This window comes from Sinohyriopsis cumingii, chromosome 6 (assembly GCF_028554795.1).
Source record: "Sinohyriopsis cumingii isolate HCF-2022 chromosome 6, ASM2855479v2, whole genome shotgun sequence".
Lineage (NCBI taxonomy): Eukaryota > Metazoa > Mollusca > Bivalvia > Unionida > Unionidae > Sinohyriopsis > Sinohyriopsis cumingii.
In genome coordinates this window covers 77795891-77817271 of record NC_142966.1, presented here as the reverse complement: position 1 = coordinate 77817271, position 21381 = coordinate 77795891, and the positions used below count along the sequence as shown (strand labels likewise).

Genomic DNA, 21381 nt, shown 5'->3' with positions numbered 1-21381 from the left:
TACAGCTGGATATTGTCAAATTTTGCTCAACTTTTTCCATAATTGCTGAGCCTCTGACTAATTTATTGAGTAAGAAGAAGAAATTTTATTGGTCTGACAAAATTTAGGAGGAATTTGATAGATTAAAGGCCATATTTAAAAGTGCATTAGTTATTTCATCTCCAGATTTCAATCAACCATTTAAAATGCCTGTTGATGTAAGTGATGTAGTGGTTGATGGACTATTAATTAAGGAAAATACAAATGGCATGGATCATGCAGTGCACTATTTCTATAAAAAAAAAAATAAACGCCAGAGATGTATTCCACTATTCAGAAGGAGCGTTTGGCTTTAATTCTGGCTTTGCAGCACTTTGAAGTGTATATTAATTCTGATCCTTCTCCAATATTGTATTCAGTGATCACAGCTCCCTTACTTTCATCAACAAATTGTAATATAGAAATCAGGTTGCTGAGATGGATTTTGATGTTGCCAGAATACAACATTGACATTCACAACATCAAGCATAAAGACAATTTAATCAAAGATGCACTTTTATATATGAGTTGTATATTGTTTTAAATTGTTTTCATTTTTGTGTATTCATTATAAATCTTCCTGTGGAATTTCATTATTATCATGTATGTGTGTATGTGTTTCATTGTATACATCTTTTTTTTTTTCTTATGAGGGATAGTGTTATGTATATCTATATATTTTGTAACTCCTGGTAAATGATTTTATCTAATTTTTGTAATTGTTTTATTGTTGTAAATTATACTTATTATCATTAGTTAGATTTTGCCGGGTGTGTGTGTGTGTTTTAGGGATATTAAAGAACATAACACTTGCTTATAAGTTCAGTCCACTTGCCCAGACTTAGATCAACCATTACATAATGTGCCTGCAGACCTGGGTCTCTGCTATTTTTTTATGAAGTAATCAGTAAAACAAGCAACATGGCCCTGATCTGTCAGTGCATTGTTCAACAGCAGATCAGAATATATGCTGATGCAGTTGGACTCAACTTAAATTCCTGTATATATGGTACATATTTTTTATTTTTGTTTTATTGTTGATGATCATTGCATTGGTATTGTGTATAATGCATGTTAAAACTAAATATCAGGTGAGTGTTGGAATTTTTCTTTGTTGTGTACCAGTTTACACTGACTAAAGTAAGAGTGCATTCTTGCATATCTTTTTTTGATACAAATTTTGTGAAGAATAAATAAAGACCCCATTTGGTTTTTATTAACTGTTGTCTGTAGCCATGCAAGTTTATGAGAACCAAGAGTTGTTATTGTTCTTCTTGTGGTTGTTGAGGATGTTGTTGTGATAGCTTATCTTGGAACTCTATATTTCAACAAGGCTTTGATAAAACACAGTTTTGAATGTAGAGCAGATGGATTCAGTTTTTTTTATTTATGGGTTTTAATGACAATTTTAAAACATGTATCATGCCAAGCAAATGGTAGTAAATGCCTTTCCTTGGTTACAACTCAAGGTCTTAATATATGTAATAGGAAGAAAGTGAAACCAGCAATTTAAGTAAAACCAACAACTTATTTATTTCCCTACAATATAAAAATGAAAATTCAAAAACGCAATATTATGAATTAAATTCTAAATAATCCTAAATGTCCTATCACAAGTCCAAAAATATATAATGTTCCAGATGAATTCCAATAGTCTTTAATGTCTTGATATAACACAGTGATGCTATTCAGAATGTCATTGAATTAATTCCCAATCCAAAGTAGTGTATGAATCCAAAAGTGCATGTCAAGCACTTTGGTAAATTCTAGTGAATATTTTAAATAAATAATTCCTCTCGAATTATAGCTGGTGTCAGCAACACATTTACTGTAAACTCTGATCACAAATGGATTCCCACAGACTGATCTAAAACAGGAGTGAGTTATTTGTTTATCAAATCCTTATTTATTCACATTTTCACTTGACCTACATTGTAATAGGATTTGAAGCAATCCAATAGATGACCTTGTCTCACTGGAAATATGCTGTTCCGGTGGCCAAGTGGTTAGAGCGTCTGCCCTGGATGCGGGAGGTCATGGGTTCGATCCCCGGCTGAGTCATACCAAAGACTTACAAAAATGGTACTAACAGCTGCCTCGCTTGATGCTCAGCATCAAGAGGTTAGTCTTAGGACTGGTCGGCCTGGTGTCAGGATAATGTGACTGGGTGGGACATCATGCTACATGTCTGTGGCATGATGCTCCAGTGCTAGATATCACTATAAACTGCCACATTGCAGACATTGTAGTGATATGACTGAAAAATTGTTAAAGCTACATTAAAAATCAAGCCACACACACACTCATTGGAAATAAACTGGCCGTTAACTCAAATGCTACATAAATATTTTTTTTACAAGTGGCCATAATTTAAAGTACAGCTACAATCATGGACAAAGGTTAAGCATGCAATACAGATTAAGTATACATAAAACTTGAGACACTGATGCCATCCAGACCTGCCAACTCTTACGATTTTGTTGTAAGTCTTATGAAAATTGCCCTTAAAATACGAACTTACGGCATACTAGCTAAAACTACGGAAAAATGATCATTGCCAAAAAGCGGGATAATTGGTTCATCCGTGTTTTATTTGGATCTGGGTTTCATCTAAGAATTAGTGAAATTAGTCAGGGAACCAGACTAAATTTACAGAAGCACCTCAGACACTTTAAACTGCACCTATTTGTTCATGTTAAGCATCTGCATGATCAAACTGTTGATTATTGAATTTTTTTAAATGGCGTCCATAAAGTGATGCATGTTTAAGATGAAAGGGAAATTAAGCTTCTAGAAAAGTGTTAATAATCAACAAAGAAGAATAAAAAGGAGTATTTAGATTTTTGTGAATAAAAGTTGGAAAGGACACAAGTACATTTTTTGGACATCACGTGCCAATTTGAGTATGTCTTGTGGTGGGAGATGTGATTGCCATTGTCATGTGAAATGGAAAAGAATTTCCAAGAATAATGTCAGGTTGAGAGATAGCAACAAGCCATTGAGCCGCAGAGGGTTTGGAACTAGAGTTTGTGCTACTGTACTAGTGGTAAATAAAGTCCACACATACTTTAAAAACTTTTCAGTTGAACATAATGTTTATCGTCGATGCATCAAACTTTTAATTATGTTTTCCAGCTTTTACAATAGCAGTTATTGATATTTTGTTACACCTTACTGAAAACTGGTCAATATTACGGAAAACAATCAACTGCCTTACTGAGATGGACTCATCAGGGTTGGCAGGTCTGTGATGCAGCTGGCCTAGGCAGGTATTAGACCCACAATCCCTTAATATGGCTCTCATACTAATGGATTCCAAGGTACCTGGTCAAAACTAACATTTTAGACCATAACATGAAGGATATTCACAGAGTACAAAGTAGAAAGTTTGTACTCTTATTGCAGGGAATTTGTGCCCACTGTATATGTATTATATATTTAAGTTCTCCAGTCATTAGAATAAATGAATAATGAATTTTGTGTTGAAACTATCCATAACATGATAAAATTTGATATCAAAGCAGTCTGCATATTTAGTAACTTCTGGACTTGAAAGTGTCAATTTGACAGAGTTACAGAATTAAATTTGATAATCACTTTGAGCCTTGTTTGTGGGTGATACAAGGAGGCAAAGTTATATATCATCATTACAGTATCAGTGTTCATGGTAAATATTGCTTTGGGTGGCCGAGTGGTCTAAAGTGTTTTCCGTTACGGATCACTGCCATCTCAGCTCTGTCTGCATGGGTTCGAGTCATGGATTTGGCTAATGTGGGTATGTGAGAAAGCTTGCCAGTAGCTTCTCGTGGGTCAGTGGTTCTTTCCGGTGTTCTTCCTCCACCTATAATACTGGCCTCCATGTATAGCCTATCGTGTGCTGAAAAATGGTGTTAAACCCCACAACAACAACAACAACAAATACTGCTTCATTGTTGCAACTGTAATATCTTTTACTATGAATGCTATCATAATTATATTGTTGAGATAAAAACATATCTCTGATTGGAGACTGCAAGTTGATTGGTCTTTTCTGTTCTCCAGGTGATAACATCAGATGGAGGGATTGTGGAACTTGGAGCCACTGTTCACTACCTAACTTCTGATGTTGTGAGATCGGTGACTGCAGTACAGGATATCAATGTGTCAGTCAGATGCCTTGTCAGGACTGTGCTGAACAACCATATTGTCAAGTATGGACTGGAGGATATAGAGACACATAAGGGAAATATCGTCTCTCACATCATGGTATGTCTAGAGGATCTTACATAATTGTCTGGAGGATCTTGTATAATTGTCTTGAAGATCCTATTTAACTGTCTAGAGGATCTTGCATAATTGTCTGGAGGATCTTGTATAATTGTCTGGAGGATTTTGCATAGTTGTCTAGAGAATCTTGTATAATTGTCTGGAGGATCTTCTATAGGAGGATCTTGTATAATTGTCTGGAGGATCTTGTATAATTGTCTGGCTGATCTTACTTAATTGTCAGGAGGATGTTGTATAATTGTCTAGAGGATTTTAATTGTCAGGAGGATCTTACTTGTCTGGAGGATCATGTATAATTGTCTTGAGAAACATGTAATTGTCACGAGGATTGTACTTGATTGTCTGGAGGATGTTGTATTATTGTCTAATCTTGTATAATTGTCTAGAGGATCTTACTTCATTGTCAAGAGAATCTTGTATAATTGTTTAGAGGATCTTGTATAATTGTCTGGAGGATTTGACGTGATTGACTAGAGACTCTTGCATGATTGTCTAGATGAACTGAATAATTAACACGAGAATCTGAGAATTTTGCATGATTGTCTAAATGATATTACTTAATCGACTTGAGGATTTGACATGATTGACTAAAGAATCTTGTATAATTATTTAAAGGATCTTGCATGAATTGTACAGAGTAACTTTACATGATTGTTCATTAAATAAAGAAATTTATGAAGCAAGTTTAATTATTTGATAAGCTGTTTGTAGTGATTGTCATATTGTATTGCTACAAATCATAAATGCATAAAATTTTTGCAAAATTAGCAAGAGATTGAATTTGAAAAACTAGTTTTCATGGTAAAGACAGTGCTTCAAGATAAGGTATGCAGCTTTTGTCATTTCTCTATTAAATAAATTACCCAATCATGTTAATATTGGGAATTAACTTCTGTTGCCTCTGAATCAAAGTCTTCCAGAAAGACAAAAAGGTTAAACCATCTCTCTCTCTGTCTTTCTCTCTCTCTGAAAATATAGAAAAAGAGAAATTTAAGAGATCTACAGAATTTTGCCACTGGCTGATTGCACTCCTCCTCTGGCAGTCAATACCATGCACAAACTCAGGAAGGCAGAGAGTGATTACACATGGCAGTCATTATGCTATGTTAAGAATGTAGTCAACAGGACAGCTCACCACATGATAAGATGGCAAATGCTCTGACAGCTTCATGTAATCTTCATCTGATAAGAAGAGGCACCATTTTGCAAACTTCTCTTATCTCCTGCCTTGTGGTGGCCCTGCAAGCTCTCCATTTAGTATCCCCATTGGGCAAGGGCTGAATTGAGGAAGCACAAAAACAGGCAGTGCAAGAGTTGTCATTTAAGCTGTTATTGCAATCCCCCACTTCTTCGCAGTCTCATCAGGAGCCATACCAGAAAAGGAATGATTGTTGTTCAAAAGACAGCACTATACTTCACTGCAACAGTGACATCCTTTTCATGACTAGGCAAATTGTAGGCAACCATATGCCCAAAATTTTCTCAAGCAGACCAGAAGGTGGGTGGGAGAGAGAGAGACAGAGAAAACAAAGTTTCTCATCCCCCAATCCTCCTGTTAACCAGCACTGACTTGCTGCCTCTCCCGCCCACTGACAACTCTCATGTATTTTGTTAGTTTTATGTCTTCTGAACACATGTTTCAGGGTCTTTTCATCAAATAAAGGACAGATTGTGCATTAAAATAGGATGTTTCTATGTGACATAATTAAGGTTTACATCAAGTTATAACAAAAAATATTAATAGGGTGATATATTATGTTGGTCTTAAATGTGAAAACACTATTTGCTATATTTTGCATTTTTGAAATGATAATTTTGTTCTGTGAAACAACAGTTCACTTTTAAAGGTCAATTGATATCTGCTTTGCATTATAATAAATAGCATTTAAACATACAGCCATATGAGGTTGCTTAAATTTAAGAATTGTTTCTGGATATGGAAGATTTGGAGTAAATTAAATTCGAAGCTGGTGTGTATGAATTAACCAGATATGGACAGAGTCTGCATGACAATTTACAAATGCAAAATTATTGACTGGCAGGAATAGATACTTGTTTATTTACAACTATTCCTTCTTTAATAAGCCATGAGGTTTCAGTACAGGCATGCAATCTTGTCCTCAGTAATCTACTATAACAATATATACCAGTAAATTAGAAAACATACAAATTTTCCAGTTTTAGACCTTGTTCAGTAGATAAGTTGACCTCCCTTCTTTTCAGGCTTTTATTTTTTCTAAATTATTCAGCTCATAAACAAGTATATACATTATTGTCTTTTTTTATCAAGACGATATCATGTCATACAACTGTGTCACATAATGTCTTTATCCATTAAGTCCACTTCTTACCGTACAACTATTTCATGTAATTGTTCAGATTGAAGAAGACTCGCTAGTGGAAATTTCTTTGCATTTTTCTTCTCCAGAATGACTGCAATAGGACTGCTGAGAGCTGGGGAATCAAGATAGATCGTTTGGAACTGTAAGTTATTGCCTGCAGTAAATATGAATACTACATGTATTTATTGAAATATTCTCCATGTATGTGGATGTGATGGGAGAATAAGATTTGTGCCTTGCCAAATTTATGATGAAAGTCTTAATCTCATTTTTAGAAACTTCTGTCCTATCATCATACATTGGACAGATAATTTGTCATAATCTTGAAATGCAGATGTATTCACCTGACACCTAGTATTATGAAAGTCATCGTGTGAAACCTGCACCCTTCTGGCAACAAAATGTGGTCTCTGAAAACAGATGATCTCCAATACAGATCATTATATTATGTATCACAAATAATCTCTCAATACAGATCATTGTATCATGTAACAGATGATCCCTCAATAATGATCATTACATTATTAGGTTACACAGATGATCTCACAATACGTATCATTGTATTATGTATCACAAATAATCTCTCAATACAGATTGCATCATGTAACAGATGATCTCTCAGTGCAGATCATTACATCATGTAACAGATGATCTCTCAATGCAGGTCATCACATCATGTAACAGATGATCTTTCAATCATCTCTCAATACGGATCATTACATTATTATATTACACAGATCTCTCAATACAGATTATACTTTATATAACAGATGATCTCTCAATACAGATCATTGTGTCATGTAACAGATGATCTCTCAATACAGATCATTACATTATGTAACACAGATGATCTCTCAATACAGATCATTACTTTTATACATACACAAATCAGCTCTTGTTATAGATCATTACATTGTGTAACACAGATGATCTTTCAATGCAGATCATTACATGTGATATAAGTCAAAAGTTAAAACAGAAAATAGCCAACCACTGTGGACCTCTCAGTAAATTGTATAAGTGTTCAAAAAATGTGCAGATATTGCAGTATCCAATATTATTACTAGATTGGGAAGAAATAAATTACATTGTATGAGGTCCGTATTATATTCTGTATTTGAACATCTTGTGTTGCATGCTAAGAGTTGCTAGTAAATACATGTACTAATTTATAAATTGAGTCCAGCTGCAAACAACAGATCAGGGTCTGTGTTGCTTACTCATAACAGTCTACATGAATCTAGATCTGTGGGCACAGTATGCAATGGTAGATCTAGGTCTTAGCAGTTTGCTGTTGGACTTTGAGTATATTTAGTAATTTTGAAAGCCACTTAAGCCTTGGGAAGTATCAATCGATCCAGTACTGGCTGCCTAGCGACTGATGTGTGCAGATACTGTATACAGTCTCAAAAGCGCGCTAATCATTCCATGGGTTGTGATTAGTAGTGTTAATCTGCTCAGGTTTTGTCTTTCTTATGGGCTTGATAAAGGTCATAAGCCTGTATCTCTAGTAGTGATCACTTTAGTGGATTATTAATGCTGATCATCCATGGGTTGCACATATCATACAGCCTGCTTGCCAAGTCATGGGGATAGAGGCTGTATCAGATGTGTATCAGCGACAAAAAAGGTATATAAAAAAAAGGCAAAACTAGCATAATGATACCACTCCATTTCCCCAAAGTTGACAAACATAAGTTTCAGTGAGATGAGAGGTAAAATTGTTAGTTTAGTATTACATGTATATTCGATTGAGTTTCTCATTTAAACTTTCATCATTTGTTATGGAGGATATGAGTTATTTTGGCAACAAAAGATACTTTATATTAAATAGAAATGGGCCATGTAAGTTCAGTCAATGACAGTATGCATTTTTAGGTGACTCGTGTGAAAAATTATTGTAAATAATCATATATACATGTTTTTGAGTTTGCTTTTAAACATACATCCTTATTGCTTCTCAGTACACTCATAAAGTACAGTGTAGACTGAAGCATTTTTATTGTGATCTGTTCACACTGGAGAGAGAGACAGAGATAGATAGATATATATATATATATATATATATATATATATATATATATATATATATATATATATATATATATATATATATATATATATATATATATATACATATATATAAATTAATTAAATATAGAAAGTTCATCTTACCTAAGGGCAGATATTTCCTAAATGTGAAAAAGAAAGTTGTTCCAGGGGTGATATTGCAATGGTACCACTTTTATTGCCACCCTGGCAGTATAATATTTTCTCACAGATGATAAATTTGAATACCAATTATCAAAGAATGTAATGCAGCACTGTTGTATTTGTTCTTGAATGAGAAGAGGTGTATTTTACTGTTACAGGTCAGAGCTGAGGATCTTGCAGCGCCCAAACCCTAATAGTATGTTTGGTGGTGGGTCTGGGATAACCCAGGTGTTACAGCAGGTGTTCCAGGCTTTCACATCACCCTCAGGTAGTAGTTAGGATGCAGGTTTTGTTTGTGTATAACACTTTTATTATATTGTTTCATTGATAATCCCAAATTTGAAGTATCACAGATGTATGTCTCCTGAGGTTTTTTTAAGGAGTTCAGAAGGAATGATTGGCGGACATCAGAGGCCTCACCACCCATTGTTTCATTTTCAGAAAGCAAAAAAAAACACTGTAAGTTTGGGTTTTCTTCACCACTTATATTTAATTCATTTTATGCAATTGCCATCCTCCTCCTTATTCTGGAGCATCCTTGATGATACATTAACAGTGTGCAAAAGTGGCCATAAAATCCTGCAATCCCAAACATACAAATGCTACAGGTCCTGTCCATAAACAGCTGGTCCTGTCCATACAAGAAGATGAAATGAAGTGACTGACTTGATGGTAAATGCTAATAGATATGACTATCAACCCTAATTAAGTTCATCAGTATAATCAAAACTGGATAAAAAAAAGGAACACACACACACACACACACACATATATATATATATATATATATATATATATAATCTGGTCATATGTAAATGTTTTATATTATATTAAATTCTCCATAACACAGCCACTGTTTATAACAATACTTTCAAGTGTCTAGATGATCCAGATTTATCCATACTATATCTTGAGGCAGGGCATCATATTATAGCCACTGTTTATTGATTAGGACAATACTGTTAAGTGTCTAGATGATCCAGATCTTTGCATGCCGTATCTATAGGCAGGGCATCAGAATCCAATGCTTCAGTTGATGACCAATCTGAATTATAGTCCGAATGAAAATCAGAATCCTCACTCATTGACTTGTTACCAATGACAGCATTAGAACTAGGTCCAAGCTTAAAAAATGAGGCTGTGGTATCCAATGTACAGCTGCCCATGAAATAAGGTCTGTAGAAAGATGAGTTTCAACAGTATAATGCTGATTATTGTTTTTGAGATGTTTTTTATATATAATGATCTACATGGTTTGCATTAGATTTTACTTTGGATGGGGATTATTGATAATCATGGGGAATTCTGAAATCCAACCATTTTTAGACCTTGTACAAGATGGCCGCTATCGCTTAACTGGCTTGAAGCAGCTGTTCCGTTTTTTGGTGCCGTATTTCATGATATATGTACTTGTTGCCTGTCTTCATTTACGTTATTGTGCTCATCGTGTATTGGTTGTTCAGTTTGTACGTGTTTCTTCATCTCCTTGTTTTGGAAACGAGAACAATTAGACTTTTTCTCAGCTGTCTTGCTCCACTGCTACAACTTCCTTTGTTGTTGAATAAACCGCCATCACATGATACTTGCCAGTCAACCCATTTATGCTATGATGGACCCTCATTAATTGCTTTAAATGACCACTCCTTGGCTCTCCACACTACATTGTGCTCTAGACTAAATGAGCTGGGGCTACATTCATCATTACTTAAATGTAAACAGAAGCGAAAAAAAGAAACGTTTCAAAGCTGGCCAGTGTAGAACAGGGTGAAGCATTCCAGTTATCTCCCTTATGCCCTTTCCAGCTCAACAGTTTAAAAATTTGACCGTTAATTTAGATAACCTAATTCAAATCCCTATTAAATCGTCAACCTTTGTGTCAACTATCCAAGAGATACCTCTGAGTATTGTATTATTCAATGCCCAATCAGTAGGACCACCGGAAAAGCATACAGAAATAGTTAATAGTCAACAGTCAGAATATTGACGTCTTTTTCCTGACAGAAACATGGCTAAAAACATAAGGCGATGGGACCAAGTGTGCGGATCTAACACACACTGGTTACTCCATCAAGTCATCACACAAACGTCTTATCCACACCACAACTTTCAGTTTCTACCACACATCATTTTGAACTAGTCCAAACCACACTTACACTGGAACAAAGGTCAGTCCATTTTTTCTGCCTATACCGCCCTCCTCCCAGTAGGAAAAACAAGCTGACTGAATCTCTCTTTTTCGAGCAGTTTCCGAATCTCTTGGAGTATGGAAATTTGATAGGTGGCAACCTGATTATTCTTGGAGACTAAAGCTTTCACTTTGACTGTTCTGGAAATGCAAACACATCAAAACTACTAGAATCCATTAATGTTTTCAACCTCAAACAGTCAGTTAACCAACCCACCCATAAACATGGTCACATTTTAGACTGGATTCTTCATAGACCTGATGATAATATTCTACATTCCTCCCTGGTATCCCACAAACTTGCATCAGATCACCTCTGCATCATATGCCATCTTGATGTATCATTCCCTAATCCTCCACCTTTATTTGCAAACCTCCATATGATAAATAGAACCAAACTAATGCATGACATTCAAGCAAACCTAACAACTTGCCTACCTCCTACAGCAGAACAACTCGATAACTGCCTGCGTTCATTGCTCAGCAAACATGCCCCAGCTACCAAGTGCAGATTATCAATTCAAAAGTTTTTTCCATGGTGTAGCAGTGTTAGGGACCAGCTTCGCACTGCTAAAAGAGACCACCGTAAAGCTGAGAGGCTTTGGCTTTCCACCAGACTCACTATTCATAAGCAAATCTATGAAGCCGCTAAGAAGACCGTCACAAACATAATCCATGCAGCAAAATCAGCCCACTACAGTACTAAGATCAAGGAAAGTTTCAGATGCAAAGAGCTCTTCGAGATTACTAACAAGCTTATGTCGTGGATCAAATGTACACCACTTCCAACTACCTTCTCTCTAGTCGGCCTTCCGGACCTGTTTGCAAATTTCTTCCGTGACAAAGTACAAACCATTAGAAATAAGCTTGACACAATTTCAGTTGGGATACAGAATTTCAGCGGCAACCATTAGCAGCATTTGAACCTGTCTCTATGGATTTAGTACGTACAATCGTGATGAAGAGTGCACCAAAGTCATGTGAACTTGATCCAATTCCAACATAACTGCTGCTTGAGTGCTTAGATCCAGTATTGCACTTCATTACTGATGTTATTAATACCTCTCTCTCATCCAGGGAATTCAACAAGCTTATGTCATGGATCAAATGTACACCACTTCCAAATACCTTCTCTCTAGTCGACCTTCCGGACCTGTTTGCAAATTTCTTCCGTGACAAAGTACAAGCCATTAGAAATAAGCTTGACACAATTTCAGTTGACTCTACCACTGTACAGTTGGGATACAGATTTTCAGTGGCAACCATTAGCAGCATTTGAACCTGTTTCTATGGATTTAGTACGTACAATCGTGATGAAGAGTGCACCAAAGTCATGTGAACTTGATCCAATTCCAACATCACTGCTGCTTGAGTGCTTAGATCCAGTATTGCACTTCATTACTGATGTTATTAATACCTCTCTCTCATCCAGGGAATTCCATCATTCCCTGGGCTGATCCCGAGGTCTATACTTGGGCGATCCCATTACAAGCAAGCAAAGTAATTGTTTGACTTAAAAAAATAAAAGTTGAAAGTTACATTGTTCAGGACAGAAAATAAAAGTTGAAAGTTACAATGTTGAGGACTGCAAGAATGGAACAAACTCCAGTGGGGAAGAAATCAGCTGTTGAAATTTCTATTAAACCAATTTGCAGTCCTATGAACAGAATTGCGCATTTTGGATCTGGCATGGCTGCACCCAAATGTAATGTGTAATGGGATGAAAACCATCTTCCCAGAGTCTTAATTAAATGATCTTCAACACCAGCAGCAGCTGCAGCAGTAACTGCTTCTGTACGTAATGTTCCAAATAGCTGCTTATATCCAATACAAGTTAATATTTGTCTAAGATGTGACCAATACAGGTCTCACCTAAAATGATGCCCCATGAAAACAATAAAGAATGGAGAACTGGAGAGGTAGGCATTGGAAACTTTCCTCTCTCCCTGCAGTATCCAGTGATGATATTAAATTGTGCTTGATTCTCTGGTGTCCAGAAGTAACGAGCTTAAAGTGAATGCTGTTTCACTTCATCATTTTGTGTTCTGTTTGTTATAACCTGGAATAATTTTGTATCACTAAATAGATTCTTTATTTTTTCTATATGTGTGCTATACCCTTTGTATATGTATGTTTCTAAACCAGCCTGAGTGTCTCTTTTAGTTAAAACTTACATCTTATGCAACGCTTGCTTTTTTTTTTTAGGCATTCATGTACCCCAGCCAGCCAGTGTGAGGACTATTTCAGAAGATCCACAGCCCTCAGGGGTTGGAGCTGTGGGGAGTGCGGACATTGCACTCCAGCCCTTGTCTGACCCAAGAGAACTCCTAATTGCCATAAAGTCGGTATTGTCCGAGTCCTTGGTCAGATGTGTGGGTTCTGTCTATCAGTTTGAGGTGTCAGGACAGAATGGGGGTACCTTTTTCCTGGATCTCAAAAATGGTAGGTCTTAATTTTGAAAAGCGAATGTTTATAGATTATAGAAATAAGTATTACTAACTACCAAAATGTATTATTCTACTTGTTTTTTTAAAATACCTTAACATTGTATAAATATTCTAAGTACGAATTTAATATTTTTATAACTTGTGCATACAAATTTCAGCATTTTTGGCAAAGTAGAGATCCAAATGTTTGCATTATAGCAGCTTGTTTTTATCAAGCCTTTTTAAACTACATCAGTAATCCAAATGTCTGGATCCTCCAAGTTTCTGGACACAAGAAAAAAATAATTTGTAACAATTTTTAATATTTCATACAGATCACCAGGTATGTTTTCTCAAGCTGATGGCAAAATATGAAGTTGGAACTTGAACTGACATATTTTTACCCATGCTCAAAAACATGATTGAAATAGATGACCACCAGACCTTGAATGTTTTGATTACCCTAATTATAGTCAGAGTTCTTCAGATTCTAATTTTACCTTTCTGCTAGCAGAGATTTTTATTTCTCTGAGGAATCACTATATTTTTGCCAGTCTGTAATGTTATCTGAATTGTTTCTTGTCATGAACTAGTATACAGAGAGGGCCAAACTAATTTTATTTTCAAGACATGCTACATTATAAATTGGAACTATTCTTCCTTTCCTGTGTTGAGGCCATCACACTTTCAGGACTGAGACCCAAATGGCAGGGACCATTGCAAGTTTGCAATGGATAAAAATGCCTGTAAAAAAAATGTTGTTGTTGTAGGGTTTAATGCCATTTTACAGCACAAGATAGGCTATACATGGCGGCCAGTATTAATGGTGGAGGAAGAAACCGGGAAAACCCTGGGGAAAAACACCGCCTCACAAGAAGCTACTGGCAAGTTATCTCATGTACCCACTTAGGCCAAATCTGAGACTCAAACCCACGCAGACAGAGGTGAGATGGCAGTGATCCATTTTTGACCACTCTGCCATTCAGGGCCCCCCGTCAAAAAGAAGTTATAATCTGACATAATATTATGACCTGATTTTGTTTCTCATCCAGTGAATTATGATGGAAGATATTTAGCAAAACATGGGAGGAAAGTAACTTGAAATGTGTCAAAATTACAAGGATGTGTCCATCACTATGGTGCAATATAAAACATGTCTCTATTAATATGGTACATTATTTAACATGTCTAGATCAATATGGTGCATTATAAAACAGGTCTCCAGCAATATGGTGCATTATAAAACAAGTCTCCAGCAATATGGTGCATTATAAAACAGGTCTCCATCAATATGGTGCATTATAAAACAGGTCTCCATCAATATGGTGCATTATAAAACAGGTCTCCATCAATATGGTGCATTATAAAACAGGTCTCCATCAATATGGTGCATTATAAAACAGGTCCACATAAATATGGTGCATTATAAACAACATATCTTGGTCAGTATTTTGGTAGAGGTATTTAGATTATAATATATTTGGTTTTTAGAAAATAAGGTGGAGCCAGCTTGTGCATCTACGTGTTACAGTTTACTTAATATATCCTGAACCACAAGCACAATATCCAAAGCAGTTTCAGCCATATTACATGAAAGCAATGTAGAGATATGCCAACATTTGTCTATTGTGCATGTTGCAAATGCAAACTGATTCACTTTACACCCACTCACAAGTACATAATAATTTAGAGCATGCTGTTCCTTCCACGTGGATGTCCATATCTGCATTAAGTGTTCGTTAAAAGTCTTGATACATGACTACTTTGTACTAAATGAAAATGGCACTGGAATGACATCCAGTATGGCTTCCATCTTAAAACTCTTGGTACTTTTACTTCATGACCTGGATGGATGATCAAAACTACATGGGGTTTTCACTTGAAGACCTAAATGTCTGCTAGGTACTAATCACAAATGTGCAAAACTGACCTCCAGATTTGCCACTAAATTTGGTCATTGCTACTTGCTGGATTTTTATCATTGGACCTAGTTTGTGGATATACCAGAAAAACATTTGAAATGGTATGTCATCCCATTGATATCTACTCTGATGGCCATTATAAAAATATTATCGTTACTCCTTCAGAATGGATGGTCATACATAATTTGGGTTTTACTTAAAGATGTATCATTTCTACTTCGTACTAAATGAAGATGGTGTCAGTCTGACCTCCAACATTGCTTCAAAAATCATGTTATTGCTACGTAATGGATCTTAATCATTTAACCTAGTTTGTAGATATACCTTGATTGTCTTTATGAACTTCATTTCATTTCCAAGAATAACCATTAGATTTAATAAAATTTAGCATGTGGTTATATCTTATCTGTGTCCCCCGAGTCAAGTTCACTGATTTCAAATTCAAGTTCAATAACATTGACAGAGAATTTCAGGTATCTTGTGAAAATGTTAATATAGACATATCAAGACATATTTCCAAATTTGGTATGTTGTCATTTTTCAAGAAAATCAGATGGAAATGGGGCTTAACTTGGATTAATGTTTCTCTCTTGTGTGGTTAATACCTCCTGAACCATTTAATATGTTTTCATGGTATGCAGTTTTATTATGAAAAGAGTTTGTTTCGTGTGTAAGATTCTGTTTCATCAAATTAGTACCTTTAGACTAAAAAGAAGAAAAAAAGAAGACTTCTTTCCATTCCTGTTGCAAGTTTTGGTCATGCATGGCCCGTAATAAATGTTAAACTATGCTTCCCAAAAGTACGCTTCAACAGTAATAGATGGTCGACTGATTCTGCATTGATGTCATGCATCATGCAAAACATTGCAGTGACAGTGCCTTTGTCAAAAGAAGCAACAGAAAAAGGACAGTCTACATTAGCTCAGCAATTTAGTGTGAATAAATTGTCATGGAAAGTGAATTTTTAATTTACACATATTTGGCCCACATAGTTGATACAAAATAAGGGTAGTGAAAATTTTCTCCATATTTGACCTTGAAATGTTATGTTGTGTCAAACTGACACATGTACAGTGGTTTATTTTTTATTTAACTTCCATTAGTCTAGATATTGTTATGATACAGCATTATAACTTGGACAATTTCTTGATGTAGAAATAATGCAAAATTTGCCTTGTGCAAATGTTAGCTATAGCAGGAGGGACGAGCTTGAACTCAAGGGTGAAAGCCTCTCCCATGTGCTTTGGTCAACATTTGCACACAGAAAATTGTTTTGTCATTATCCTTTCATTATTTAAATAAAAGAATGTAAATTAAGCAACAAAACTGTATATACAAGTTTTACAAAAATATTCCTGCACTTGAACAGTATGTGAAATTATTTTATGTGAGTGTTATTGAATGGACTAAAGTGTTCAAATCCAACCAGCTTGTACTGGTTTCATTACGCACAAGAATGATTACATTTAATTATTTTAGTCCAATTTTAATCTAACATCTTCATTAGGCAAAATGCGTGTAGCATTCATGTGTTTTCACCATCAAAATCATGGCTGGCAATTTCTGCTATTTTTTTATTATTGTTTGTTTTGATTATTGTTAGTTTTGCAGAATACAATTTTTTATAAAAAAAAGACATAAAAGTATGGCAATCAGTGGACCTACAATTATTTTTGGCACCAGCATGAAAAGTTTTCCAATTTTCCAATGCTACATTTGCAAATTATTGTTCATGAAAATGGTAAAATGCGATAAATAAGTTATGAGTATTTTTTGTTTTGATTATACTAAAGATATGGTATTCAGAAAAGTTTGAGACTCTCTTAAGAATATTGTTGTTTACAGTATATTCCTCCAATACAAAATGTCTCATCTACAGGTACTGGAAGTACAGGAGAGGGACCAGATCCCCATGGCAACCCAGATACAACCCTGGAATTAAGTGTGGAGGACATGCAAGAGATGTTCTTGGGGCGACTGAAGCCCATGCATGCCTACATGAGTGGACGACTTAGAGTCTCAGGGGACCTGTCAGCAGCTCTTAAAATGGAGGAAGTCCTCAAAAGGCTTGTTGCTAAATCAAAACTGGGATAGGCAAATTTGACATATAATTTTAATAGCATTATTAATAACAGTTTGAAGTGAACTGTTCATTCATAGATTTTTAATGGATTTAATTTTATTCATAGATTTCATTGTTTTGATTTCACAGATTTCAGACCAATGATATTCATCAATGGTTATAGTATTGAAAATTAAGTCTTATATACAGTTCATTAGAGAAAACAGTTAACCAGTTGTCCCTTTTCTAATATACTATGGAAACTTATGACTAAAATAGAGGAAATGATCGGCATCATCATATTTTCAACATTTCTGACTGTATATTCTGTATATTTCATGGCAGAAATTTAACATTCAGCCAGTCAGAGTGAATGTTACATTATTTGCAGATGTGTTAGATTTAGTTCGTATGTATATCAATCGATACAGTGAATAGCGTTAATCATAATTATATCAAAAGAAATCATAGATTCTATCATCTATGCATGTTTTGGAGGTTAAATTATCAAGTAAAAAGATAAATTATCTAGCTTTTGTTTTAATATCTCAAAAAGCATGAGGTTAATTCATACCTACTTCTGAAGTCTCATTTAGAGCAGATGACTGGAATGTTCCTTGTTGGACAAGATGCATTAATGTATAGAATAGAGAACCAGTTTAGTATTACCATGGTACACATGGGTCATGTGATTAGATGAGTGGTGGGTGAGTGTAAGTGTGATACAAGTCACACTGACATAAGGCCTAGTGAGTTTATGCCATGTGTCCATTGTCAGTCGTCCATTTTTCCATTAACACAAGCTGGTTACTTGTCTGGAAGTCAGGTTTTTGATCCAAGTTTGATCTTATTTTGAATACAGTTTTATATCATCAATATCATGGATAAATAAGAATATTAGGTAATCTTGTTCAAGCTAGGGAATACTTGAGAGGCCATGTTTACAGTCAGATTGTAAACTTGTATCAGTTATCTTGGATGAATTTTTATGAGCAACAACTATGCATAATAATGAAGTGCTTTTGTATTTGATTGGCTGGACATGTAAACACCCAGAAAGCCAAATTACTGATAGGGGTTTTATCAGGTTTAGTAGGTAAGCTTACATCATCACGATGTCTGATGAATTCAGTTATATATGGCATCAGTACATATTAATGAGGTGATCTTGCATCTGTTTGGCTGAACTTGGGAACATTCTAGGCCATATATCTTTTCAGATTTGGCATCACAGCCATCTCAGATGAACTTGATTGTGAGTGATATCTATGCACATTAACGTGATGGTCTCGCATCAGATTTGCTGAGATTGTGAACACTTTATCTATGATCAGATTTGCCACGTAAACTTGTATCATCAAAATCTTGGATGAGTTGGATTACGAGCAACAGCTACACTTAATAATGAGGTGATCTTTCATTTGATTGGCTGAGCTTGTGAGTACATGAGGACATTTCTGATCAGGTTGTGTACATATTGTCAAGTAAACTTGGATTGTTGTAGTCGTGGATTAATTGTGTCTGATTGGCTGAGCTTGTAAACACTCTAGATGCCATACTTCTGATCCGATTTTGATCAAATTTGGTATGTAAACTTTTATCATCAAGATCACAGATAAACTTGATTATGAGCAAGACCCATGCATATGAGGATCTTGGCTGATCAGATCATGGGTATTGAACCTGCTACCTTCTGATTATGAGTCAAGTGCCTTAACCACAGAACAGTCATAGCTCCATTGGGTCAGGATCTTGTTGGTTTCCAAGTTACAACTCTAGGGGCAAGGCTGCAGAAGGTTAAGGACAGACAGAAAAATTCATGCTGAATACAAAGATTAATTCCTCTTATACAGCCAAATAAGTATGTAATTTAAGGGTGGAGCTGTGAACAGTATGTAAGGTATGAATTGCAGTCCAGTCCCCAGGGGTTGGGAGAGATACTAGGGACAAAGCTGGTTGCATAAATGATTTGTCCTTTTTATGCCAAGTATATATATATGATCTAGGAAAAAAGATAAGCATAAAGACCACCATTAACAGAAAAACTTTGTTCTTTGACCTTTTCTTTCCCCTCTATGTTTGAATATGCATTTACATGCTTATTACGTGTGAACTACCTAGAGGTATAAGTGGGACTTTCCTCTTGTGTATTAGGGGTTGTGTAGATCATTTAAATTATGGTACACTTTAACACCAAATACTAAATGCATCAATATAGTCATGCCTAATTGAGGTGTTCAGTATGACATTGTTTCCCGTGCATGTTTGTATTTATTTCCATATGTGTGTGAACTGTATTTTTAATAATGTATGTTAATACTACATATACTGATAAAAAAAATATATTTTATATTAAAAGAACTGAAATGGTGACCTGTTTTGTTTTGATATTGAAGAACAATTCCATATGGATATATTGTTCCTCAACATTTATCATACTTGCAGATAATTTTCTTTTTACTTTCTTTTTTATTTTTGAACTTCTTTTGCACTCCAAATTTGCAGTCTCCCTGTATTAGTGATGAATGAAATATGAGTCACAGTGACCTGCTTTTAAGATGAAGGTTTAATGCTCATCAAGATGCATCCTCTCACTATGTGGTTCCAGGCTTAGCAGTATTACACAGTAGTTAAAACACTGTTGTGGTCATGGGCTAAATGCAAAAACTTAACATATGCCGTAAAATGTTAAACATAGGTCATAATAATCCCCTTTTGAAAGAGAGTGATACTAACAAGGATGCATACCTAGTTTGATGATTCTGGCATAAACATTGCTTGAGACTGAAACCAAGGCAATGAAGCATGAAATATGGCTTGCAGGGAATGCTCTTGTAACAAGGGTATAATACTCATCAGGGTACATCTTCTCATGAAATTTCATTAATTTTGGAATAACAGCATGTACACAAGAGGCTAACGAAAATAGTTTATCTATTATTATTTAGTTTTGAGCTAAACAGCAAAACTTAACACAAGCTAGTAAAATGTGAAAAGTACTTGACTCAGTAACATTCTTTTGTAGTAAATGCATGTTATTAATAGAAATGCACACAAATCACCAAGTTTAACAATTCTAGCATGAACAGAGCTCGATATATAAACTTAAAACAACAATATAACTAAAGTCCTTGAAGAATGAAATATACATATAAGTAACCTGCTTTTGTGATGACAATGTGGTACTCGAGGTGCATTCATTTACCAAGTTTTATGATTCCAGGGATAACACAAGTATATTTCATGATTCTAGGTACAGCAGTGTTATGCAGTAGATAAAACACCAAAGTAGTTGTAAGTTAATGCAAAAAATTGACATTATGACATTTCTGTTGCAAGGTTTTGGATCTAGTTTGATAATTCTGTCTTGAATAGAGCTTGAAAAATATACTTAAACCACAAAGTTTAACCAAAGTCAGTGAAGTGTGACGTTTTTCACATTGACCAGTGTCTGTGATGAGGATGTAGTACTCAAGATGTATCCTCTCACCATGATTCCAGATATAACAGTATTTATACAGTGCACATAAAACCCACTGTATGCAAAAACTTAAGAATGTTCAACTAAAATAAATTTACATCTTCAAATTTACACCCTCCTACCCTGGGGGTTGGTTCTACAAAACCCACTCAAATCTGTTGCCTAGGACCCAAGATGAAAGAATGGTTGTCATTGAGTGAGAGTATACATCTGTATATGCCAATACTAAGAGTAGGACAGTAGCTTACCTCTACTTTGCGGATAATGAACAATTTCCAAGTTATGAATTAGGGTAAAGTAACCTAGGTCTGGGAGAAATTCAGGTGAAGATGCTGGTTGTGTAAATAACATTTCTTTTTTATGCAGAGAAATGATCCAGTATATATGGTCATAATTACTAAATGCTCAAACCTTTTCGTTTCCTTATAGTTTCAACAGGTGTGTTCATAAACTGGTAATGTATAC

At 35.2% G+C, this 21381-nt stretch overlaps 1 protein-coding gene across 3 annotated transcripts in view; it reads left to right on the top strand.

Annotated features, from left to right (window-relative positions):
* Positions 1 to 19806, top strand: part of LOC149797270 (stomatin-like protein 1) — a 35265-nt gene extending 15459 nt beyond the window's left edge. For all 3 annotated transcript variants that reach the window (XM_089961980.1, XM_089961981.1, XM_089961979.1), the window contains 5 exons: positions 4060 to 4263; positions 6713 to 6768; positions 8999 to 9108; positions 13231 to 13467; positions 17253 to 19806. In XM_089961980.1, coding sequence (XP_089818106.1) covers positions 4060 to 4263; positions 6713 to 6768; positions 8999 to 9108; positions 13231 to 13467; positions 17253 to 17467 — 822 coding nt within the window. In that variant the 3' untranslated portion in view covers positions 17468 to 19806. The remainder of the gene's footprint in view (positions 1 to 4059; positions 4264 to 6712; positions 6769 to 8998; positions 9109 to 13230; positions 13468 to 17252) is intronic.
* Positions 19807 to 21381: the final 1575 nt, after the last annotated feature.